At 45.2% G+C, this 27,290-nt stretch overlaps 1 protein-coding gene across 25 annotated transcripts in view; it reads left to right on the top strand.

Annotated features, from left to right (window-relative positions):
* The window catches only part of Dlgap1 (DLG associated protein 1), an 823,903-nt gene that overhangs the window by 775,724 nt on the left and 20,889 nt on the right, over window positions 1-27,290 (top strand). For all 25 annotated transcript variants that reach the window (XM_052750118.1, XM_052750116.1, XM_052750115.1 and 22 more), the window contains one exon: window positions 17,722-18,143. In XM_052750118.1, coding sequence (XP_052606078.1) covers window positions 17,722-18,143 — 422 coding nt within the window. The remainder of the gene's footprint in view (window positions 1-17,721; window positions 18,144-27,290) is intronic.

Raw genomic sequence — 27,290 nt, 5'->3', positions numbered from 1 at the left:
TCTTAATTTAACCCATTTCCATAAATCTATACCTTGCCACATGGCTCGTGGCTTACCTGTATCTTACATGTTGGTACTCATGGTGGTGGCTGGCAGCATCTCTCTGTCTCAGCCTTCCAGGTTCCCAGAATTCTCTTCTCTGCTTGTCCCGCCTATACTTCCTGCCTGGCTACTGGCCAATCAGCATTTTATTTATACGGAGCCATATCCACAGCAATTACGTTGTTGTTGTTGCTAAGACAGAGTTGTACTGTGTATCCCTGGCTGACCTGGAACTCTAAACGAAGCTGGCCTCCAATGCACAAAGTTTGGTCTGTCTCTGTCTTCTGAATGCTGGGATTAAAGGTGTGTACCACCATGCCCAGCCATGTGATTTTATTTTAATTGTGTATTTGTCTGTGTGTGGGTATGTGCTTGGGAGTACAGGTACACTTACACACACACACACACAAATAAACATTACAAAAATGTTTTTAAAGTACACATGGCCCAGCTTTATATCACTGATATTTAAAGCAAACTTACTGTAGAATCTTAGTGTCCAGAAAGTGGGAAATTTAGAGTTTTATAATATCACAAAATCCCATTGCTGGAACAGACTACCAATGTCAGTATTTTCATTTTATAAATGAGATTCTATGCTGGGCGGTGGTGGCGCACATCTTTAATCCCAGCACTCAGGAGGCAGAGCCAGGAGGATCTCTGTGAGTTTGAGGCCAGCCTGGTCTACAGAGTAAATTCCAGGAAAGGCTCCAAACTACACAAAGAAACCCTGTCTCGAAAACAAACAAGCAAACAAAAAGATTCTACCCTGGTCTACAGAGTGGAGTTCCAGGACAGCCAGGACTGTTACACAGAGAAACCCTGTCTCAAAAATAAATAAATAAACAAACTAATTAATTAATTAATTAAACGAGATTCTATGATCCCATGGGCTCAGATGTCTTGTTGCCACAGAGCTACTAAGATTACAGAATATGGGGGACCCAGTTTTGGTTTTCAGAACCCACAACCCTTGGCCCATTACCTGAAACTACAGCTCTGGGAGAGCCGACCCATCTGGGCTCTGAGTGTAGGTGTGTGCTGTCTCTCGAGCATACACACACACACACACACACACACACACACACACACACACAAAGTTAAAAAATAATCAAGTTTTAAACAATAGAGCTACGCCCTTCTGTTACATGAAATCTAATAGGTCTTATAATAAAAAAAAAAAAAACACCCAAGCCAGATATTGGGGTAAATGCTGAAAGATCAGAGAGACGAAGGAACAAGCCACAGCCACTTCTTATCTCACCAACTCCTTAGCCGTTCTCCATGAATCCTCTGACTGAAAGCCTCTGAGTCCTCAGTTGAAAGGACTTCTAGCTGAAAAGCCTTTAGTTCCTGTCTCCTCTCGTTTTTTATACCTTTCTCCACCCAGCAATATCACTTCCTTCCTAGTGCTGGGATTAAAGGCATGTGACTCCCAAGTACTGGGATTAGAGGTGTGTGCCACCACTGCCTGGCTCTGTTTCTCTCCTAGACTGAGTCAATCTCCAAAACACAAGCAAGGAGACAGAAAGGCTGAGAACACACAGCAGACTATCTGACCACAGCAGGGCACCTACAAAGCATAATATGTACACAGGGGAACACCAGGAGAAGGGGGCAGAAAGAGGGGAGCAGAAATGGCATTGGAAGCAAGAACAACTAAGAAATTGTCCCAAAGTGATGTCAGACATCAAACTACAGATTCAATAATTGCCAAGAATGCCAGACAAGAGATGGAATTAAGTGTTTAAGGTGGGAGAGAAACCACCACCAACTCGGACTTCTGTACTCTATGAAATCATCTCATAAAGTTAAGGCAGGCCATTTGGCACAGGCCAATAATAATCCCAGCTACCTGGAGGTCTGATTCATGTGGATGGCAAGTTAAAGGCCTACCTGGAGGTCTGATTCATGTGGATGGCAAGTTAAAGGCCTACCTGGGCTACCGGGTAAGTTCAAGGCCAATGTAAACAAGTTTGAGGGAACTTGTATCCTGATGGTCTGGACCTTTAATTCCAGCGTTCAGGAGCTAGAGACAGCTAGATCTCTATGAGTTGAGGCCAGCCCTATCTACCTACAACATAGGGAGTTCTAAGCCAGCCAAGGTTAGATAGTGAGACCCTTCCAAATAAATAAATGATGGCTCAGGGGTTAAGGGCACTTGTTGCTCTTACAGAGGACTCAGGTTCAGTGCCTAGCACCCACATGGCAACTCACAAGTCTCTGTAATTCCAATTCTAGATCCATCACCTTTTCTGACCCCCACGGGTACTACACACATGGTGCACAGACATACATGTGAGCAAATAAAATAAATAAATCTAAAAAAAAAGTTAAATAAAGAGGGAGAAAGAGCCACCCTCTAAGACTCGTAGAAAGAATGCAGGAGCAGCTGTGTTAAGTTAAAACAGCAACAACAGATCAATGAATGTTACCAGGATAAAGAGAGGCTTCACCTAGGGCCTGGAGGGATGAAATGGCTCCAAGTGAGGAGTGTGAACTGCTCTTGCAGAGGAACTGGGTTTCATTTGTAGCTCCCACATTACGTAAATTTTAGAAATTTTCTACTATCTTTTCCACGATATAGAGGCATCACGAGTGTTCCCAAACTCATCCCACAAGATCAGCAAGCTCTTGCTCTCCAAATCCAAAACATAAGAAAACTTCAAATAAATATTTCTCATGAACATAGACATACAAATCTCCAACAAAATATTAGGAAATTGCCGGGCAGCGGTGGCGCATGCGCACGCCTTTAATCCTAACAGTCAGGAGGCAGAGGCAGTCGAATCTCTTGAGTTTGAGGCCAGCCTGTTCTGCAGAGTTAGTTCCAGGACAGCCAGGGCTACACAGAGAAACCTTATCTCAAAAACAAACAAACAAACAAACAAACAAACAAACAAAAATATATGTCTATATATGTGTGTATATGTATATATGTGTGTATACGTATATATGTGTGTATGTATATGTGTATATGTATATATATATATGTATATATAATTAGGAAATTGAATCAAACAATGTGTAAATGAACTTTACCTCAGGATCAGTTGCACCAAATATAACATTCTGGTGGAAGATTTTGAGAGGGGTGTTCTAGTGGGTAGCTGCTCCAGCTTTGGCCTCAAAGCCCTGCCCCTAGTGTGGCAAGAAGTAACTGCCACACCTGCCTATGACCTGCCCCTGGGGCGTGGCTGAGACAGGTCCCTTTAAGACGTGAGATGCATAATGCTTGCCCCTTTTCGCTACCTTTTGGTCTTGCATGTTGGTGCAGATCAGGACAGAGCTCTCTAGAGAACAGCGCTGGACCGTGCCTTAATCCCTATTTCCTGTATTGTGAGTTTCCTGTATTGTGAGTTAACCCCCCCAATAAATTCCTATAATCATTAAGGTATTTCTGTGGATTGGTAGCGATTTAATCGCAACAGGGTGCTGTATATTTAAATGAAGAGGGGGTTCATGGAACTCTACATTTTATGGAATTTTACGATGAAATCCAAGCCATTCCCCCCAAACTTACACCTGCTGATTGTGAAAGAGAGGATGGATGGTAATATTGACATCAGGGGTTGTCCCGGGGTGCGTCGTTTGTCAGGTGAAAACATTCAGAGCAGTGCCTGGCATGTAGAATGCTCTCCTCGCTTTTGCTAGTATAGTGCCACATAGAATAGCTGTAAAGACTCCAGCTGTAAGGGAGCAGGGCTGGTGAGATAGCTTGGTACATAAAGTCACTCAGCACCTAGCCTGCGGTCACGATCGAAAGAAATAGCTGACTCCAAACGTGGTCCTCTGACCTCCACATGGGACACACATGCACACAGGAATACAAAACTTAAAAAAAAAAAAAAAAAAAGCAATAGTATAACCTTTTCTTCCAAAACAAGAGAAAGGGCCTGGAGAGAAGGCTCAGACCTAAAGAGCACCCCGGTTGTTCTTCAGAAGGACCCGGGGTCAATTGCCAGCATCTACATGGCAGCTCACAATTGTCTGTGACTCCATTTCCAGGGGGATCTGATGCCCTACTCTGGCCTTCCTGGGCACCAGGGACACACATGGTACACAGACATCCGTGCAGGCCAAACACCCATACACATAAAATAAAATAGTAATTTAAAAAGAAAAGGTCCCCAAGTAGGTGGTGGTGCTTGTTTTGAGCCCTACACTTCAGAGGCAGAAGCAGGCGGATCTCTCTGTGAGTTCAAGGCTAGCCTGGTCTACAGAGTGAGTTCCAGGACAGCCAGGACTGTTACACAGAGAAACCCTGTCTTGAAAAACAAAGAAAGAAATAGAAAGAGAGAAGATCATCTCAATCTTACATTTTTCTTCAAAACTTCCCCCATAGTCAAGCAATCTGTCTTCCTAAATTGATACCCTGATACTCATCCATCTATAAGAATGCTGGCTGATGCAGGGCAACAGGCCTTGATAGGGAAAGGCACTTTGCCACATAAACCTGATGACCTGAGTTCCTTGAAACCAACCTAAAAGTAGAGAGAGCTGTCTCCTCTGACCTTAAGAAGCCAAGCGCGCACGCGCGCGCGCGCACACGCACACACACACACACACACACACACACACACACACACACACACACAGACCAGAGCCATCAATCTGGAGCTGGAGTTGTGAGCCATCTGACTTGGGTCTGGGAACTGGAACTCGGGTCCTCTGGCAGAGTATTATGAGCTCTCAACTGCTGAGCCTTCATAATACTTTTTTGAAAAATTATTAACAGTGCTGGGCATGATGGTGTACTCCTTGAATCCCAGCATCCTAGAGACAAAGTCGGTGGATCTCTGTGAATTGAGGCCAGACTAGGCTACAATAGTGAACTCCAGGACAGCCAAGGCTATATAGTGAGACCCTGTCTCAAAACACAAACAACTAAATGAATAAACAAGTTAATTAATCCCCTAGCAGGGCTGACAGTAATTTTAGTGCTTAACCTTCTAGAATATTCCTGCACACGCCACTTTGGAGTTGGCCTTTCTGAGCGGTAAATGAGCCTTTACATAGATGTCCATGGCGGTCTCGGAAAGAAAGCCGTTACCAGACTAAAGGGCTTTGCTTTCATCTTCTCTTACAATTCCTTTTTATAATTGGGCTGGTGGCAGTCCATTTAGATACCTAGTCTTACAAAGCAAAATTGGGCAGTTGAGATTCCTTCCTGATGACTGGACACACACACACACACACACACACACACACACACACACACACACACACACCAATTATGTGGTGTTAATGAGGAGGCAGCTGTTTTCACACTGAATATCTGATGATAATCCAGGCTTCCTTCCCCAAACAGACTGATGGATAAGAAGAGGCAACCTCACAAAAAGTGAGAAAAGGAAGAAAATAGAGCCAGAAGAAAGAAAGAACTGAGTATGTAAGAGGCCAGGAGGCTCCTAGCCTTTTTGAAAGGTCACAGTTTAGGTAACAACCAGCCTAAAAACCCACCTGACCCTCCTGTTTACTGAGCAGAAGACTTCAGAGTTCTGACTTTAAACAGTTCATAAGCTCTGGATAAAGAGGTACACAAACAAGGTAATCCTAGGCAGAACTTGGCTCCAAGAAGAGGCATGGGCGTGGAACGCCGCAGAATTCGCAGGCAGCTAGGACATCCTCAGAATATCGTGGATAGCAGATGTGCCGTGTCCCCTCTCCTGGGCAGCATCCCAGTAGGGACCATGCATGGAGGAGGAGCGCTGTCCAAAGGCCACCTGTATAAAATGCCCTGAGTCGTTTTGCAAGGAGCCTGTTCCCTTAAACGACTCATCACCTTTGTCAGCATCAGCTGTCCGCCAGTTCCGGCCCGGCTCTGCTGGCCAGCGAGCTGCGCGCAATCCACAGGATCCAGTGTGCTGACAGGAAGGGTGGATTCTGAGCAAAGCAGCAGACACCACACACAATGCCTCCTCCTCAGTCCTGGGTGCAAGGCCTCCTACGGCTGTCCCATCCTTTTGGCTGTTCTCAGGAATTCCTATGAAGTCCTCTAGGCTTTTCAAGCTGATAATTAACAACTCCGGGAAAGTAATCCTTTCTGTTGACTAAAGGTGAGAAAGCCTGAGACTCCCAGGGGGCCTCCTTTCCCTAATAATGATTGTATTAGCCCAGTGACTTTAAACTGCCCTTTGTTACGGGACCCACTGGTGATTCTGACCCCAGCAGTGGACACAAAAAGAGAGGCGATTACCGCCTTCCTGATAAAAGGACTATGCAGATTTACTCAGAGCTGTAGATAGAGTGATGTGGTAGCTAATTTATAACTGATGGGCGGCAGAGTAATTGGAAAAACAAAAACCACCTGTGTGTGTATGTGCCCGTATTCTCCCTACACTGTCCTTTTAAATAAGGATTGTGTACTATTGAACAATTCAGCTAATACTAAGAGAAGCAGGGGCTGGAGCAATGGCTCAGCAAGTCAGAGCAATGGCCTTGCTGGCAGTTGCCGTGGGTTCGATTCCCAGCCCTCATGTGGGCAACTCACAACTGCTGTAACTACAGCCCCAGGGGATCCAACACCCTCTTCTGATCTCTGAAGACGTCCGGCACACAGACGTACCTGCAGGCAAAACACCCCTACACATAAAATAATAAAATGAAAAAAGAAAAGAAGAACACCACAACATAAATTTCCTCTGTGTTATGGAGAACTCACGCCAGATAGCTCAGCACCAGCTCCGGAGCCTGAAGACTTGAGTTTGATCCCTGGGACCGCTATGGTAGAGAGAACCAAGGTCCATAAGTGGTCCTCTGACCTCCATATGCATGCTGGGGCATATGCACACCCCACATCTATGTAATATACACATACAAAATAAGTAAATGTTTACAGACTTAAAGCAACTACTTGCTAGCTGTAGTGGTACACACCTTTGATCCCAGCACTCCAGAGACAGAGGCAAGAGGATCTCTGTGAGTTTGAGGCCACTCTGGTCTACATCGTGAGTTCAGAGACTGGTATTGCCTTTTTCTTTCCTTCTGAGCTGTCTTGGTAAATGTACAGTGGTACCTCGTTAGAGCTTTCGCTTGAATGTCTCTAATGAAAAATGGTGTTGGTTATTTTTTCATGTGCCTGTTGGACAGTTGTATATCTCTTTGGAGAGTGTCTATTCAAGTTGTTTACCTTTTTTAAATATACATTGGGTTGTTCATTCTTTCGTTAGTCAAGATTTTAAGAATTATTTGTATAGTCTACTCACCAGATCTTTATCAAATTTAAAATGTATCATTTCCCCACATTCTATGAGCTGGCTTCCCACTCTCTATATAGGGTCATTTGAGGCACCAGAGTTTTTAATTTTGAAAAAGTCCAACTTTGTATCTTTGTTTTGTTGCTTATATTTTCAGTATCCTGCTTAAGAAACCATTACCAAGGGGATGGAGAGATGGTTCAGGGGCATCAGATAATGGGGAAAGTATTGCTAGCAATCCACGGAGTCTGCATAAAGGGCAAAGGGATTATTCAGAGAAAAAAGACTCAGGATACAGAACAGAGAAATTATTACAGGATCCTGGAAGGGTGAGGCATGGTCGCTTGCTGTTTTTCTGCCTTAGATCATCCCAGCATCCAAGTCCCACAGGAAACAGAGAGAGCCGCATAAGTACATCCCAGGTCTTAAGGGTCTCCCCCCCCCCCCAGCAGCAGCCACGCCCCAGGGGCATGTACTTTAAAGTCATAGGCAGGTGTAACAGTTACCTGCTACCTCACTAGTGAAGATGCTCAAGGTCATAGCTAGAACAGCTGCCCACTACAATTAAGAGCACTGGTTGTTCTTCCAGAGAACCCTGATTTAATGCTTAGCACTGACATTGCAGCTCACAACCATTTGTAATGCTAGTCCCAGGAGATCCAATGGCCTTTTCTGGCCTCCCTGGGCACCAGGCATGGATGCGGTGCACAGACATGCATGCAGACAGAACACCCATGCACATAAAAATAAACTGATAATTAATTTAAAAAAATCATTACCAAACCCAAGGTCAAGATTTGGCTGTATATATTCTTCTAAGACTATCATAGCCTTAGATCTTAATTTAACCTTTGATTCATTTTGAGCTAATTTTTTTTTTATATGAGATGAGGTAAAGATGCAAAATTATTCTTTTTCGTGTGGCTGTCCAACTAGCTGACATTCACTGGTTTGTTTGTTTATTGGAGGGAGGGCAGAGAGGTAGCTCAGTGGTAAAGATCACCCTTTGTTCTTGCAGAGGACACATGGCACCTTTACCTGTGACTCCAGTTCCAGGAGATATGGCACCATCTTCCAGTCTTTGAGAGTACCAGGCAGGCAGGCACTCACATATACACATTAAATAAAAGTAATACATATTTTTAATAAATAAATTTGTTTGTTTGTTTTGGCGGGGGGGGGGGGGGGGGGGGGGGGACGACACAGAGTCATACTATGTAGTGTTGGCTGTCCTGAAGCTCACTTTGTAGATAGATTGACCTTGAACTCACAGAGATCTTCCTGCTTCTGCCTCCTGAGTGCTGGGATTAAAGGTATGCACCACCACACCATCTGATTTTTTTAAATGTTAACTTGACCTGGGCAGTAGTGGTATATACCTTTAATCCCAGCACTTGGGAGGCAGAAGCAGGTGGATCTCTGTGAGTTCAAGGCCAGCCTGGTCTACAGAGCGAGATGCAGGACAGCCAAAGCTACACAAAGAAACTATGTCTCAAAAATAGATGGATGGATGGATGGATGGATAGATAGATAGATAGATAGATAGATAGATAGATAGATAGATAGATAGATAGATAGACAAACAGACAGACAGATAGATAGATAGATAGATAATAGATAGGTAGATGAGAGAGAGAGAGAGAGAGAGAGAGAGATAATAGATAGGTAGATGAAAGAGAGAGATGAGCCAGTTAGTTACATGCCTCCAATATATGATGCCCTAAGAAAAAACACAGAAAAGAGTCATGAAATCAAAGCAAAACCCCAACAGGGCAAACACTAAGTCCATGTCTAAAACATGTTGACCTGATGGGAGCTCCAGTAGGCTTGAACAGCCCCACCTCTGTGGCCTTTTCATTCACAGGCCATATGGCCTCTCTCTATGAGCAAGGCAACGTTGGGTTTGGAGTGCCTGGGTGGCTGTGCGTAGTGAAATAAATCCCTAATAAATCACTTCTGAGGTAGCCCTGTGCAAACAGGATATGGTGGAGGCACTCTCTTCTCAAGGGAAAAACTTTTCAAATGACTGCAGTTTTTGTCTCTTGAATCTGCCATGGGTGAGGGCTGGTCAATTCCTAAAATGTCCTCCAGGACATCTCTCTTATTGTCCCAGAGCAAACACATCTGGCTTCTTTTTAATGACACTGGACTTCAGAAAGCAAATACTTTTAGTTTTGTTGAGACAGGCTCTTACTCTCTATCCCTGAACTTGTGGCTAATGAATAGACTTGAACTTGTGACCGTCTTCCTACCTCCTCAGTACTGGGATCACAAGCATGAGCTACCAGTCTCCTGAGCCTCCACAAAGAGTTAGGACAAGGACTAAATATAGACAAGTTCTTTGCCAGAGTATACCATGAAGAGCTTCTGGTCTAGTTCCCAAAAGAATCTTGGTTCCCATCTGAAACATCAAGATATAAATGTTGACTGTCCACATTTCTGTCAACGTTCTGGTCTTCTGAATTTTTACTAGAATCGCCTGTTTGACTCTTCTTCTGATGATTGTGGGGATTCTCTAGGTTTCAAGTCCACACTCTTTCAAATTCTTCCTTCAAACCAGTTTCAAAGGCTGTAGAACTACATGGTCAGATTTTAGTCACGGAAGTGACCCCACTTCTGGAACCAGTTTTCGGCATTACTTATATCTGCTGGTTTATTTGTGTTGCTGTGATCAAAATATCTCAGAAAACAGCTTCAAGTGTATTTTGTGTTATAGTTTCAGGGGAATCAGCTCATGGCTTCTTGGTCCCGTGTGCTTAGGCAGCGTATCACTATAGCGTGAACATGTGATGAGGTTCTTCAGCTCGCGACAGAAAGGAATCAGAGAACAAAGGAAACAAAAATACCTTCAGTGACATGCCCCCAATGACCCTGACCTCTAGCAGGACCCTACTCCCTAGAGTTTCCACCACTCCCAACACAGTTCCACCTGCCGAGGATGAGGCATCCAGCACAGGGTCAAGCTATGACCCTTGTTTAACTGTGACTGCTTTGTGAGTTTAGACTGTGAGCGCTCACTTTAAGGGAAAGGCAGCATCTTTTCCTGTATGTTGGTGGAAAGAGAATTGGGACAGAGAGATACTTTGATTTGCCAAAAAAAAAAAAAAAAAAAAAAAATCTCTGCTCTACTTGACCTCCCACTTATGGAGGCCCCTTCCCTGCTTCTCCTACCACACCTTTTCCACCATGCTCGATACGTAGACCTCAAGAGTTCACTGACTATAAACAAGGAAGATGTCCCGGCATTAAAATGTACTTGAGAACTGGATGTGGTAGATGTCAGCTCACACAGGGGGATTATGAGTTTGAGACCAGCTTGAACTACGCCATTAGATCTTCTATCAAAAAATAAAATAAAATCTGCTTGCAAATGACTCCTGCCATTCCAGCAGATCTACAAATACAAATTGAGTCACAGGCATTGAAGAATGAATGCACTGCCCACCGGTGAGGAGAGCTGCTCCCCATCTCCAGAAACAAAAGCTTCAGAGAACAGAATTCTTTATCAGTTGTTGTTGTTGGTTGGTTGGTTTTTTGTTTATTTGTTTTTTTGTTTTGTTTTGTTTTATGAGACAGGGTTTCTCTGTGTAGCCCTGCTGTCCTGGTACTCACCCTGTAGTCCAGGCTGGCTTCGAACTCAGAGATCCACCTGCCTCTGCTGGGTTTAAAGACATGCATCACCAGCACTGGGTTTATGAACAGAATTCTTATACTTTTGGTTTTCCATCAAAATCGCCTCCATTTCCATCAGCATTTCCAGAAGCAACCTAGTTCTGAGTTCCAAAGGTTTCCCTTCCTTCAAACAGCGACGCTTCCAGACTCAGAGGCAGGTATGGTGGCACACACCTGTAATCCTAGCATTTGGGAAATGGCGGCAGGAGGGTCAGGAGTTCGGGGTTGGCCTGGGCTACACATGACCTGTATGTTTGTTTGTTCAGTGGGCAGATGCAGGTGTGGCAGTCAGAGGAAAGCTTACAGCAGTCGGTTGGTTCTCTCCTTCACTGCATGGGTCCCAGGGATTCAACTTAGGCCACCGGGGTTGTAGCAGGTGAGCCACCTCACCAATCCCAAGACCCTGTATTTCGAAACAAAAGAAAGAGCTCACAGCAGACTCATAGCTGGACAGAGCAAGCTATAGAAAAACCACATTGTTCTCTCCGACCACAATGACAGCCACTATAAAGAGTCCTCCTTTGATCCCAAGTGACTTCAGTGTGTAAATATTTGGGCTTGTAGTGATTCCAACTAAACAAGAAATCTTTTTTTGAGTCAAAATCGAGGGGCCTAGAGAGACAGCCACTTTAAGCTTAGGGCTACATCCCTGTTTTGCCGACCTAGAAGTTCTGGATTCACACCCCCACCCCCACCCCCCACCCCCCCACCCCGCCCCACTGTCTCCTTGAAGAACTCCATGGCCAGCATCCACCCTTCACAATCTCTTTCCTTTGCTTCACAATGACGTAACCTAATCAAATAGTCCCTAACTGTGCACCTGAGCTTTAAGGGTGTGGCCTTGGGGGGGGGGGTTTAAATTTCAAACGCCTGAAAGTTAACCTAAATCCAAGCCAGCCTCAAATTCTCAAATTTATAGCCCTTATTTCTGGGATCACAAGCATGTAGCACCACCCCTGACCCAGCCCCTCTCTCTCTCTCTCTCTCTCTCTCTTTTTTCCTTCCTTCTCTTTCTTCTCATACTTTCTTCTTTCCTTTCTACCTACCCTCTTCCTCTTCCATTTTGCCCGTTTTGTTTTGTTTTGTTTTGTTTTAAGATCATTTAGAGAAAAAGACCAACTCACCCTGACTTTCATTTAGCCAAAGCTGTGTTAAAATGTGTTAGTGGGGCTGAAGTGCCGGCTCAGCGGTTAAGAGCACTTGCTGTTCCTGTAGAGAACCTAGGCTGGTTTCCCAGCACCCACTTGGGTATTAGCCACTGTCTGTAACGACCGTTCCAAGGGATCTGACGCCCTCTTTTGGCCTCCTTAGGTACTGCATGCAGGTAGTACCCATACATACACACAAGCAAAACACCCACAAGCATAAAATAAACTTTTTTGATTGTTAGTGAGACTTCTCACACCTATGTTAGTTACCTTGAGTCAGTGGCCAAGGACTGGCTCAGCTCCAGTTCTGAAAGCAAAGCAATTTCTTCCCTTTCAAGAGATAGAACCAACTTTCCCATAGTGACAGCCATCAGGGATATTAGCAGCTCCCCAGCTCATCCTAAAAGAACACCAGTAACATGCGGGCCCTCTCAAAAGCTGTTGGGTGTTACCTAACCCACAGTTCTTACTTGCCATCCTCTGCCTTTGTCTGCCAATGCCTCTCCTGTAGTGAGCATGGAGCGAGAGTCTTCATGTTGGAATCTTGCTCCTTTTTCTTTGTCTTAAAGAGATCTCTGGCAAAAGAATGATGTCCACGGAGTTCAAGTGAGCAATGGATGCTTCCTGTGAGCAGCTTTGCAGACTAGATAGAACAGCACTAGCTTTGTTCACGTGGTGACCGGGGAGTTCTCCCAGTGAGGGCCACGTCACGGCTGTTTTCTGCTGTGTTCCGTTTTCGCTTTTCCGGAATCTCTGACTAAAGAGTACATTTTTTTTTTTTTTTCGAGACAGGGTTTCTCTGTGTAGCTTTGCGCCTTTCCTGGAACTCGCTTTGGAGACCAGGCTGGCCTCGAACTCACGGAGATCTGCCTGCCTCTGCCTCCCGAGTGTAAAGAGTACATTTTTAGAGGAGTCGTGACCTCCCACCCCTTCCTTTTGACTTTTATTTTGTATAATGAGTTATGTTGGGTCTTGATCAGAAATGGTGCCAGTTCACAAAGCACCAAGATGGGCTTCGCACTGAGGAACACGTTTTCAGATCCCACATAAGCCTTGACAGGAGCTTGGTGAAAGGCTTATGTGGGAAGGCTGAGGATTCCTCAGAAGAAAGAACAGCCTAAGATTCCAACTCCCAACTCTGTGGCCAGATTTCGTTCTGAAAGGCAACTGTTACACAAACAGAGAGATAAAAGGGTCACCAGAGACTTGGGGGCTCTGCCGTGGAATGACTGAATTACTCTCCCTAAAATCCCACGTGACTTGAATGTCAACAGTTGAAGGTCAAGCAGGTCCAGACCATCAACAGAGAGATGTCAGGATGGGAGTGTAGTTCTGTAGGCGAGCGCTTGCCTAGCACGTGCACGGCCCTGGGTTCAAGCCCGAGCCCCTACACAAACACATACTGCAGATGGCAATTGTGCTTAGCAGTCACTCCGTCACTCCTTTTTTTTTTTTTTTTTTTAAACTGTAGCACAGGAACCGGTATGTTCATTTGTAACCTGTTCCATAGAGAAACATCGTGGCAACGGTGTAGGAAGTCCTTCGGCCAGAAACACCCACTTGTTTCTCAGGCACGAGGGCCCCGGCTGGGACTGCTAGCCGGGGACTTGTGGCTCACTCTTCAGAACACACAAGGCTTTGTCCTCTGCACTGGTTGACCCAGTCTCTCTCTCTCCACTGCTTCTCTGCATCCTAGGCCTGAGTACTGGCTGGCCTTGTTCAGCTCTGTAATCATTACGCACTGTGCCTGCAGGGCACGCAGGAAGGGAGAGAGAGAGCTTCAAGCCTGGGAAGTGTGGGTTTGGGAGCAGCCAGCTCAGGCCCAGCTTTCGGGTTACCCCGTTCACAGAGATTAATCTCAGCGGACCCTTTCCTGTCTTCGCACCCACAACTTTAACCCAGTCACAGCTTGATCACGCCCTTAGCCCCGCAAGGGCCTCTGCGCTCGAAAGACACAGAGCAGTTTTGTGGTGCAGAACATCCTCTGAGGGCTCTCGTGGAAGAGAGCGCTTGCCTGTGGGACTGAAGGGGCAAGAAAGCACAGCTTGTGCAGGATTGCTGGAGCTCAAAGGCGCCGCTTTTAATCCCAAACCATTTTCGTTTCGCTTAACTTTTATTTCTTTCTGGGTGGCTAAACTGCAAACTTCTATTAATCTACTGCCAAGTAATTTTTCTTAAGAAGGTGGATACATTACCCAACCCACAGCCGGGAGACGGCTCTTAGGAATGCTGGTGGGACAGTTCCCCGTGTGGCTGAAAACGGGAAAGTCAGCCACTGTTTGCTCCGTGGAGCTGCTGGAACACAAGGGGGACTAGGAAATTTGGAAATCCGATCCCCTGGCAATCGGAGGTCTCGGGGAAAGACGCCTAAAGATTTCTGCAGTTTCGAGTTAATAGAACAGCCAACATGTCAGCTGTGGTGATGAGTGCCATACAAGTCACACTCAGACAGCTGGAGAGAAAGCTCAGCATCAGGAAGTGACATTTAACATTTAGGGACAAAGTGGAAGAAATACAGAAACAGCCAAGAAGTGAGTGCTTGCTGGAAGGAACATTTTACCCGAATTTCTGCCCTTCCTTGTTAAAACAAAGAGACTTCTTAACATGACTTTCAAACTTGCACACCACATACAACAGCCCCCCATACACACACACTCTTCCCACACACACATACTCACACACACTCTCTTATACACACACACACACACACACACACACACACACACACACACACACACACACTTTGACTCTTTGGAGTATTAACAGTTTCCAGAAGTAACCAGAGCTGATCATGTCAACAGATGCGAGTTCTTTTCTTGGTGTGTGCGTGTGGTAGTGGTGGTGTGGTTTGAAAAGGGCCTCACCATGTACCTCTGGCTGTTCTGGAGCTCTCTGTGTAGACCAGGCTGGCCTTGAAGTCACCAGAGATCCAAGCACTGGGATTAGAGGCATGTGCTATGATGGCGGGCCACATGCAATTTCTTAAAAGCGTAAGCGATGAGATGACCTAAAGTGAGTGGCCTGGATCGTGACGTATATGACTGTCTGTCTCTGCCTTCCACGTGCTGGGATTAAAGATCTGTGGGTGACTGTCTTTACTTTTGTTTGTTTGTTTGTTTGAGATGATTTTTTTTGTGTAGTACTTGGCTGTCCTAGAACTCACTCTCTGTAGACCAGGCTAGCTGCTGCTGCTGCTGCTGCTGCTGCTGCTCCTCCTCCTCCTCCTGCTGCTGCTGCTCCTCCTCCTCCTCCTGCTGCTGCTGCTCCTCCTCCTCCTCCTCCTCCTCCTTCTTTTTTTTTCGAGACAGTGTTTCTCTGTGTAGCTTTGGAGCCTTTCCTGAAACTCACTCTGTTTCAGGATGGCCTCGAACTCACAGAGATCCACCTGGCTCTGCCTCCTGAGTGCTGGGATTAAAGGTGTGCGCCACCACTGCCCGGCTTGTGTTTACTCTTAATAATCAACACAGAGCAGTCCTCCAGACATCTTTTCTTTAACATATATTCCCTAGGGGGAAAACATGGGGTTTTTGTTGTTGTTGTTGTTTTGTTTTTTTGAGACTATGATCATTTCTCCTTTCGATTACTTGTTTTAACTCGTTCACATGACTGCTTCCCCATGTCATTTGGGCCTTTGTTTGTTTTGATGCACTCCAAGCATTAGCTTTAATTGGCTTACACAGGGTAATCCAAGAGAATTGTGAGAGTCTGAGATATTTAATGCTACCCAGACTTTGCTTAATGCACAGTCCTTTTAGGTTGATACTGTTGAATGTGAAACGCTAATCGGAAATCAATGGCAGATAGTCTCAAAGTGGCACAGTTATAAGCCACCCAAGGAAATGTATCATGTCATGCTCATGTAGTGGCTTCAGTTAAAAAAAAACAAAACTAAACTAAGGTACTGGAGAGATGGTCCAGTGGTTGAGAGCACTGGCTGCCCTTGCAGAGGACTCAAGTTTGACTCCTGACACCCACATGGTGGCTCCCAGTCATCTGTAAGTCCAGTACCAAAGGACTCAACACCCTCTCCTGGCCTCTGAGGGCACTAGGCATGTGCACAATGCACATACATGCATACATATGTACATACATACACACATGCAGGCAAAACACTCATGTAAAATAAAAGTAAATAATTATTTAATAATTCTTAAGCACGAGGACTAGAGTTCAAATCCCCAACACCCACATGCCTGCCTGTAACCCCAGCACAGTAGGGGACAGAAATAAGAAGCTCACTGGGTCCTCTTGGCCACTAGCCTAGCTCCAGGTTCAGTGAAAGACCTTGTCTCGAGGGAATAAGGTGGAAATGGATAGAACAGAAGAACCAATGTCTTCCTCTAGACCAGTGAGTGGTTCTCAACCTTCCTAATGCTACAACCCTTTAATATAGTTCCTCATGTTGTGGTGACTTCCAACCATAAAATTCTTTTTGTTGCTACTTCATAACTGTAATTTTGCTACTGTTAGGAATTGTAATGCAAATATCTGATATGTGACCCCTGAGAAAGGGTGACTCGACCTCCCAAAGGGTCAAACTCACAGGTTGAGAACTACTGCTCTAGACTCTTGTGTGTATACACACAGGCAAACACACACACACACACACACACACACACACACACACACCAACTAGAGAACAAGAGGTGTTGTTGATGGGATATAGAGAAATTGATACTTCAATCCATCACAACCCTCTGACAGTCCACATTCATTATAAGAGTAAGCAAGAGATACTCAGAAAAATTAAAAAAAAAAAAACCAAAAAACTTGTTCCCATGAATATCCATATAGAAATGCCCAAACTAGCCAGGCAGTGGTGGTGCACGCCTTTAATCCCAGCACTTGGGAGGTAGAGACAGACAGATCTCTGTGAGTTCCAGGCCAGCCTGGTCTACAGAGCAAGTTCTAGGACAGCCAAGGCTACACAAAGAAACCCTGTCTCGAAGAACAAAATAAAAAATAAAAATAAAGAGAGAGAGAGAGAGAGAAATGCCCAAACTGAACCTGTTAATAAGAAGTCTGGCCACCTTTGATGGATAATTGTGGGAAAGCAAAGCAAACGTACAGGGGAGGGTAGTCATGGAGAGTGCTAGAACTGTAAGTTATTCTTTCTCCCGAAGACTTGGAACCGTGTTATTACGTGGACCTACAGGACTGTCGGGTGAATGCTTACCAAGCAACAAGGTTTTAATTTTAAGGGAAACCTAACAAGCGTTTAGGAAATTTCTTTCCTAAGAGTTGTGCCTGGGAAAATGCAGGAATTATGACGGTCTTGATCAAGCCTAGGTTGCATTCTTCTCCCCCTCTCTTAGCAAATTACATAGAAACCTAACTGAAACGCTTTGCTTCTCCAGTGGCCGTCTGAAAGCCGCCCCAGATCTGGGGAAGAAGTCAGACACTGGTCATCATAGTGACTTCAGTAGCTCTACGTTTTGTCCTACCTATACAATTGCTCTGCATATGATTTATTATTCCATATTTAACAAAGATTTAGACCTGTGACAACCAGCATATTCAACTCAAAGGTCACCCCCAACTGTGCCTCCAAACACTGAGAAGATTTGACAACACCCCTTGTCAGGTCCACAAACAAACAGGATGTAGTTACATTTCAATAAATACCCGGGAACTGAACCTCATCTCTCTTCTCTCCCAAGCTTCCGCAGGTTTACTCGGTCCAACAGTGTGACCACCGCAGTGCAGGCTGACCTGGACTTCCATGATAATCTGGAAAATTCTCTGGAATCCATAGAGGACAATTCATGTCCCGGCCCAATGGCCAGGCAGTTCTCCCGGGATGCCAGCACATCCACCGTCAGCATCCAGGGTTCAGGAAACCATTACCATGCCTGTGCAGCCGACGATGACTTTGACACGGATTTTGACCCCTCCATCCTGCCTCCTCCGGACCCCTGGATTGACTCTATCACAGAAGACCCTCTGGAGGCTGTTCAAAGGTCTGTGTACCACCGGGATGGCCACTGGTTCCTGAAGCTTCTCCAGGCAGAGCGAGACCGCATGGAAGGCTGGTGCCAGCAGATGGAGAGAGAAGAGCGGGAAAACAACCTCCCCGAGGACAGTAAGTAGTAACGCCACTCATGTCTGTGACTGTGCTGTGGGCCGTGCCCCACGGGTTTGTATTTGGAGGCTTTCCTGTTTGCGTTCCCGCTGGTTCAGCTTGTGTATACACCCCAAACCCAAACTCCTGGAAGAGCTGGGCAATTCTATTGAAAGACCAGAAACTGCTACACTGCACAATAAAAAAGAAAGCCACTGAGCGGATGCCACACCCTCCAGCTCTAAGATCTTATAGCTTCCTTCTTTATCTGAAACACATTCAAGGTCAGCATGGCAGTGGTCTCACTCTCTCCCAGGATCCCCACTTCCCCGAAGATGATCTTGAAATGTGTCTGATCCCAAGGGATTAAAAATAATTCCAACTAGCTGGGTGGTGGTGGTGGTGGTAGTGATGTACATCTTTAATCCCAGCACTCAGGAGCCAGAGGCAGGGGGATCTCTGTGAGTTTGAGGCTAGCCTGGTCTACAGAAGGAGTTCCAGGACAGCCAGGGCTATACAGAGAAACCATGTCTCAACAAATCAAATAATAATAATTATTGTTACTATTATTATTATTATCATTATTACTGGTTTTAAGGTCTGCCTTAGTCAGGGTTACTTTTGCTATGGTGAAACACCATGAGCAAAAGCAAGTTGGTGAGGAAATGGTTTATTTGGTTTACACTTCCACATCATTCTTTATCATTGAAGGAACTCAAGACAGGAGCTCAAACAGGATAGAAACCTGCAGGCAGGAGCTGATGAAGAGGCCATGGAAAGATGCTGCTTACTGGTTTGCTCCACATAGGCTTGTTCAGTCTGCTTTCTTATAGAACCACCAGCCCAGGGATGGAACCACCCACAATGGGCTGACACCCCGCCCCCATCAATCACTAATTCATAAAATGCCCTACAGGCTTGCCTACAGAATGATCTTATGAAGGCTTTTTCTTAATTGAGGCTCCTTCCTCTCAGAGTGCTTTACCTCGTGTCAAGCTGACATAAAACTATCCAGCACAAGGTCCATGGATGTCTTAGTTTCTTTTCTGTTCCTGTAGTAAAATCCACAACAAAAGCAATTTAAGGGAGAAAAGGCTTTTTTCAGCTCACAGTCTACTATTTCAGGGGGCAGTCACAGTGGCAGGAATTTGAAGCAGCTGGTCACATTATGTCCCACCAATCCAAAGAAAACAATAATAAATATATGCATATTAGTGCTCAGCTTGCTTTTTCCTCATGTACATCTTGGATCCCCTGCCTAGGGAATGATGCCATCCCCAGTGGGCAGATCTCCCCACCTCCGTTAACATAATTAACGTAATCTCTCAATCATACATATAGGCTCATCTTCCTGTTGATGATTCTAGATTTTGTCAGGTTGATAATTAACACTAATAACCATCACAATGTGTGTGTGTGTATATGTATGTGTTGGGTAATTATAATCTTTAGAGTTTTATTAGTCTTATTAACATACAATACTAAAATAACAATAATCTATAGGCCAATGGAAAACCTGCTTATTGCATTTTTTAGCCGGTTTGTTTCTTGAGACAGGGTCTTTTATAACCCAGGCTAGCATGGCACTCAGTAGCAAAAGATAACTTTGTACTTTTGATCTTCCCACTTCTACCCCCCAAGTGCCGGGATTATAGGTGTGTGTCAGCCTCCCAAGTTATGTTGTTACAGGCATGCACCACCATGCAGGAGCAGCTGACCAGTTTATTTGGTTGTTTTGTTTTCCTTTTGAGACAGGGCTTCACTGCATGGCTCTGGCTAGCCTGGAACTTATATGTAGACTAGGTTGTCCTCAAGTTTACAGTGATCAGTGATCCATCTGCTTCTGACTCCTGGGTGATGGAATTAAAGGTGTATACCACCATGCTTGGCTGGCTAACTGTCTTTTTGTTGTTGTTGTTGTTGTTAAAGACTTTATCTATGGCTGGAGAGATGGCTCAGCGGTTGGGAGCCCTGGCTGCTCTTCGGGAAGACTTGGATTCAATTCCCAGCACCCACATGACAGCTCATAACTGTCTGTAGTTCCTATTCCATGGGATCTGACACCCTCATACAGAGGCAAAACATGCAGGCAAAACACCAATGTATATAAAATTTTTAAAAAATGTTAAAGACTTGTTTATTAATTTTTATGTGTATGAATGTTTTGCCTTTGTGCATGTCATGTGTACCACATGAATATCTGGTACCCATAGAGGTCAGAAGAAAGCATCAGACCCCCTGGTACTGGAGTTAGGAATGATTGATAACCTCCAAACAGGTGCCGGGAACCAAACCCGGGTTCTCTGCAAAAGCATTACGTGCATTCGGCTGCTGAACCATCTCTCCAGTCCCCCTCTGGCCACTTCTGATTGATTCAAACGAAGCTTTTCTTTTTTTTTTTTGACCAGTCTATTGGCACATCCAGTTAGGTTACTATCCCTATGCACCAAGTATCTGTTAGGGTAAACATAACACTAGGTAGGAGGCAGCTTTAGGCCAAACTTAACTCAGCTGTACACTGATGGAAATCAGCAATCTTGCCCAGCTGTGGTGGTACGTGCTGTTGATCCCAGCACTCAGGAGGCAGAGGCAGGTGGATCTCTGTGACTTTGAGGACATCCTGGTTTACAGAGTGAGTTCCGGGACAGCCAAGGCTGCACAAAGAAACCCTGTTTTGAAAAAAAAAATCCAAAAAAAGAAAAAAGAATGAAAAAAGAGTGTGGCCACCCAGGCCTATAATGCCAGCACTAGGAAGGTGGAGGCTGGAGAGTCCGTTCAAGGTCATTCTCAACTACCTAGTAAGTTCAAGACCAGCCTGGGCTGCAAGAGACTTTGCCTCAGTGCACACAAACAAAAAAGTTGGCAAGGGAAAAGTACTAGACTACCTTAAGTCTGGGCCACACCTTACACGTTTACGGGGATTCTGAAACTGGCATAAGGTTTGCCGTCCTGTGTTGACCTCCTGTGTTTCTTGTTCTCCCAATAACTGTGGTTTTGTTTTGGTCGTTCCTGAGATCTTTGTTGCTGTTGTTATTTTAAGATTGGGTCTTTCATAGTTTAGCTAGCCTCTAACTCGCTGTATCTGAGATGGCCTTAAACTGTTGGTTGATTCTCCTTCCCACCAACACTCCAGTCCCAGCGATAGAGGTCAGAAAAGTCACGCCCCTAGACTAAAGCAGGGAGATTTTATAGGTTGTAGGTGAGGGGTGATGATGTGTCTGCCACAGCTCGGTTTGTGTCCAAGTATGGTCAAAAGCTAAGCACTTAGGTGGGGTTCAGACAGCTCGTAACTTGAGGGTTGGGGCTACAACAGCCACAAGAATTTGGAACCGGGCTCTTTGGTGCCTTTCCTTTGTGTGGAGACTCTCTGAGCAGGCTGGGCTTACATAGAGAAGAGTGAGGCTTTCTGGATCGTGTAGGAGCAAGCTGGAGGCTCCAACAGAACAGTGGGACTCTCTCTCTAAAAATAATATAAAAGAAAAAAAAGAGAAAGAAAAGAAAGCCCACAAGACCTCAACCCTACACAAAGAAAGTAACATTATATGAACTGAACAGGTTATATTCAGGAATATATATTTATATACATGTGTGCATGCAATAACAATTGATGAAAAAGGAAGCCATTGTTGCCGAGCGGTGGTGGCACACGCCTTTAATCCTAGCCAGGTGGATCTCTGTGAGTTCGAGGCCAGCCTGGGCTACCAAGTGAGTTCCAGGAAAGGAGCAAAGCTACACAGAGAAACCCTGTCTCAAAAAACCAAAAAAAAAAAAAGAAAAAGGAAGCCATGAATTTGAAGGAGAGCAGGGAGAGATATATGGGAGGGTTTAGAGGGAGAAAGGGAAGGGAGAAATATTGTAATTAAAATACAACTTCAAAAATAACCAAAAATGGCCAGGCGGCGGTGGCACACACCTTTAATCCCAGCACTTAGGAGGCAGAGGCAGGCGGATCTCTGTGAGTTTGAGGCCAGCCTGGTCTACAGAGCGAGTTCCAGGACAGGCACCAAAACTACACAGAGAAACCCTGTCTCCAAAAACCAAAAACCAAAAGTGAAAGAAAGGGAAGAGAAAGGAAGGAAGAAAGGAAGAGAATCAAACTCTAGGTCATTTCAAAGTGGTGCCTCTGAAGGAACAGCTGGACCATTTTTGCTCCAAGATGAGTTTGTTGTTAGGATGCATTGGGCATGGCTGCCGGGACTTTGGGGGTGCCTAACCTCTCTCAGGTCCTTCCAACTCCATTTTATGATAGTCTGCATTCTCATTTTCAGGAGGAAAGCTTCATAAAGTTAGAAGTTTTTCATTTTCTTTTTTGGTTTTTGAGACAGTGTCTATATAGCCCAGGCTGCCCTTGAACTCACAGAGATCCAACTGCTTCTACCTCCCAAATGTTGGGATTAAAGGCAAGTGCCACAGTTTCCATCAAGAAGTTTTTTTGGTTTTGGTTTTTGGTTTCTTGAGACAAGGTTTCTCTGTGTTGCCCTGGCTATCCTGGAACTCGATTTGTAGACCAGGCTGGCCTCAGACTCACAGAGATCTGCCTGCCTCTGCCTCCCAAGTTGTAGGGATCAAAGGTGTGCACCACCAAGCCCAGCAAGAAGTTATTCTTGTCTTGTTCTCCTTTACATATCTAGCCTCTCTGCCATAGAAGATGGAATCATTAAGTGTACATTTAAATCTTTGAAATATTTAATCTTATAAAACTTTTTAAGAATTCATTTATTTACATGTATGGGTGTTTTGTCTGCATGTATGTCTGTGTACCATGTGCATGCCTGGTGCCCTCAGATGCCAGAAGAGGGGGTTGAATCCCCTGGGACTGGTTGTGAGCCGCCATGTGGGTCCTGGGAATCAAACAGGTCTTCTGCAAGAACAGCCAGTGTGGTTAACCACTGAGCCATCTCTCCAGGCCTCAGTATTTTGTTTTGTTTTTTTTTTTAACTTAGCAATAACTTTCTTCCTACTTAAGTAAAAAGTACTTGGTAAGTACAGCCTTCATCTGGTCAGGCTGGGCTGGGGAGTCTCAGATCAAGGCACTGATGGGGCCCACCTTCTGCTGCTCGCATGGAACCTTCCTGAAGCATTCTCACGTGGTAGAAAGGTTACAGAAGCTCCCTCAGGAAGTCACTAATCTTCTTCATGAGAGTCCCACCCCCATGACCTAATCATCCTTTTCTTTCCTTCTTTCTTTCTTCCTTTCTTTCTTCCTTCCTTCCTTCCTTCCTTCCTTCCTTCCTTTCTTTCTTTCTTTCTTTCTCTCTCTCTCTTCCTTTCTTCCTTTCTTCCTTCCTTCCTTCCTTTCTTTCTTTTCTTTTGAGACAAGATTTCTCTGTGTAACAGTAGTGGCTGTCCTGGAACTCTGTATACCAGACTGACCTTGAATTCAGAGATCAGCCTGTCTCGGCCTCTCAAGTGCTGGGATCAAAGGCATGTCACACTACCACCTGGCTCCTAATTATCTCTTCTAGGCTCCCTCTTCAGTGAAGAGTGTCAACACAGAATTTTGAAGGGGTATGAACATTCAGATCACAGCAAGTATCTAGCAGTTATTGTTCCAATAAAAGTGTCAAGGATCGTCCCCTTGTGCGATATGGCCTCCTTGGATTAAGGGATAGGTTTGGCAGGGGTGAGAGAACCAGGTGGATAGCTAGGTGAGCCCTGTATTTCCTGTCCAGCTTCTAAGATACAATTTCATCACACAAACACTTGGAACGTGTCTCCATTTATCTCGTGCCCCAAGCCATGCTTTAATCTGCTGGGATTCCCTATTTCTGAAGTTAGCTGGTAATTCTAAAGACAAAGCGTTGCCAATTTCAAATGAGGCAAATCCACGTTAGTGGGAATCCAGCCTTCTGTGGCAAGAAGCCCTAGGAGACCCTGCTGGGTCCTTACCCCCTAAGAGTGGACTGGAGCCTTTGACAGGTACCGTTTTGTTTGCCCTCCAAACAGCTCTCTGGCGGTGTCTGGTCTGAGGTCACAGAACACAGAAGTGTGTGACAGGACAGACGCAGCAGTTGACAAGATAATGACACTGTGTGTTGCTTGGCAAGACCCTCAGGAAAGCTCGCCACACGTATTTGCCCCTGGCTCCTTGGCAATTGTCCCTCTATTCTGACTGGCTCTGTCTGTCTCCCAAATCCTCTGATTCAACCTTTCTTCTTTCTTCTCTTTTTCCTTTCTTTCTCTTCTTTCAAAGAAGAGCAGTAAGGAAAACATGTCAACCCCAGTTTTCAGAGAAGAGCTGAATTCTAAGCCACCAACTCTTGTTTGTTTTAATCCGTGGATAGCAAAAAAAGAAAAGAATCAAGTCAAGCAGCTACTTCTAGGTTGTCCAGGTCATGTGATGTGTTCTTTGCTTCCTATGCAAAGAAGACATCTCTTCAGGGATCAGGGTAAGTCTTTTGGAGTCCAGTACCCCCACGCTTTAGTTAAGGTATACATTTCATATGTTCTTTTTCTTGAAAATAAAAGAGGAAAAAGACTGTTTAGCAAAAATTTCCCAGGAGACCCTGCATTTATAGCCATCCTTCACAGATACATAGTGAGGGAAAGGGAAATTCTGAACACAACACTTGCCTAGTTTTCCTCTGAAGTCCCTAAATTATCCCAACTTTTTGTTTGCTTGTTTGTTTTCATTTATTTGTTTGTTTATTTATTTATATTAGGGTCAGGGTTATGAAAAGTGTTAAGTTTGCTGGTGGCACATGCCTTTAACCCCAGCACTCAGGGTTAGGGCAGCAGAGGCAGGCTCTAAGTGTGAGGACAGCCCGGTCTACAGATGAGTTCCAGGACAGCCAGGGCTATACAGAGAAACCATGTCTCGAAAAACAAAAACAAAACAAAACAACAAAAAAGTGTTAGGTTTAAGGTCAGGGTTAGGGTTAGGATTATGATTAGTCAGAGTGTTAGGATGAGTATTGGGTTGTGATTAGAGTTACAGCAAGGGTTCAGATTAGGTTTTAGGTTAGGGTTTGGTTTTTTGTTTTTGTTTTGTCTAAAATCTTACCGACCAGCTAGGTTAGATTTTAGATAGGGTAGGGGTTTGGAACAGGGTTCAGAGTTATCCCAATTTTTAAATATTTCAAATGTTTGATGCATGGGTTCAATGTCTCCCATTATACATTTAAAAATGGCAGGAGGGCATGAGATGGCTCAGCACTCAAAGGTGCTTGCCACAAATCCCAACAATCTAAATTCAGTCCCAGAAACCGCATGGTAAAGGGGAGAACCCACGCCTACAAGTTGACCTCTGACCCCCACAGGTGAGCTTGGGGTATAGGTAAGTGGCTGGCAGCTAGCCTGTCCTATACAAGTCTTTAGATTAAATTCCTAACAACACGCACACCTGCCTAGAAGGCTACAGTCCCTGACACTGTCATCACGTGCATAAGAATGTAAGACATTTTTCTGAGTTCAAAACACAGATGTCCACAGTCCACAACAGAGAGAGAGAGAGAAAGAGAAGAGGAAAGGAGGGGGTGAGGGGAACGAAGGAAGGAAAGAGTGTGGTAAGGAATTTGTTTGCTGGATTATGACTTGAAGCAAAGCCGAGGTTTGGGGGCGCGGGTAGTTAAGAGTCATCTATCTATACTAGAGAAGGAGAGACCCATCTCATTTTAAGTGCTTATTTGGTCAAGTTATCATCCTAACTCTGATGGCTCCTCTCTGCAAAACAGTTTTTTGGCGTTCTCAGACTGGACAACTCTTTCTAGGTTACCTGGAGCCCAGGGAAGAGAGAGAACAAGCCAACGGCTTTGGAAGAGTCAGACCACACATTCTTTGGGTGTGTGGAGCTATTACTTCCCCTGATAAAAATCGAGGCAGAACAAAGACTTTGATTCTTGACTGGGGCCTTCAACCCTCCCAGTCTGTAGTGGTTTGAGGCCAGATAACAGAATAATGGCCGTCTGCTGTGGGCGAGGCTCTCTCCGAGCCAAGGCAGCTGACAGAGTCTCCCGAGCACTTGAAGGAAAGTGATACCAGCTCTCCTCAGACAATGCAGCCCTTGTGTGAACCAGCTGTCCCGGGGAGATGGCTCAGCGCTGTTTGACAGGGCTCGCATGTTACATGGATACGTCTGGGATTATCTAACCGGGAAAGAACCGACCAGATGGAACTGAGCCCTTCTCGCTAGGAATGCAGTCTCCGGCTGTGGGGGGGAGGAGCAAGCTCAGGTTTCACCGGCTCAAGGATAAAGTACCAGTGTGTTGTCATTGATAATCTGTCTTTGCCTCCTGAATTGTGGACAACTTCTATGTGGAATTTTCAGGCTTTATCCGAAAGACACAGATAAACAGCATGTGCAGGAGGCGGATTAATTCCACTTTAATTTCACCTGGCAGTAGCATCCAGGGTACTGGATGGATAGCATCCCCCACAGAAGGCTTGTGAGTTTGGGCAGGGAACTTGAGGCTGCTGCTGAAACCCTTCGTGAGCTCTGCCTGCTCTCCGGTTTGGTTACAGAGGCTGTGCACGGTCGTTATTGTAAGCAGCTATCGGCGTGATCGCTGGGTTTCTGTCCAGGGCTGCCTCTGCTGAATCTGCGCAGCTCATCAGCTGGTAGGTGGTGGACAAAGCTGCCCTCTGTGAGGCCCGCCATTCATCAGCCCTGGGTGCGAGGCTAAATGGGGAGCTGCAGGTGCATCCTGGCTGCTTCCAGTTTTAGTTCTCATCTTACTTTTAAAGTGAACCTTCAAAAGATTTTCTCCTATCCCAACATACACACACACACACACACACACACACACACACACACACACACACACAGGGCCAGAGACAGAGAGAAACAAAGATAGAGCATGTGGTCTGTTTTATAAGTTCTGGCTAACCTGAAACTAATTCTCGACCACAGGAAGTGACAGCCAGGAAAAGCAAATTGTGTGTGACGTGCATGCTTTATGTTCAGCGCTCTGATCTGTACGTATATGAGAAGTGACCTCCGGGCCACAGATTGGTGAACCTGCCACAAAGATGCATTCTTCAATACATGGACATTCTCATACAGATTTTTTTTTTAATATTTTATTTTATTTTTATGTGCATTTGTGTTTTTGCATTGGGTGTCGGGGTCCCCTGAAACTGGAGTTACAGACAGGTGTGAGCTGCCATGTGGATGCTGGGAATTGAACTCAGGTCCTCTGGAAGAAGAGTCAGCACTCTTAACCCCTGAGC

Source organism: Peromyscus californicus, unplaced genomic scaffold, assembly GCF_007827085.1.
Source record: "Peromyscus californicus insignis strain IS unplaced genomic scaffold, ASM782708v3 Scaffold_21__1_contigs__length_65335640, whole genome shotgun sequence".
NCBI classification, from domain to species: domain Eukaryota; kingdom Metazoa; phylum Chordata; class Mammalia; order Rodentia; family Cricetidae; genus Peromyscus; species Peromyscus californicus.
Note: the sequence above shows the minus strand (reverse complement) of the source record. Positions and strands in the feature narration are given on the sequence as shown.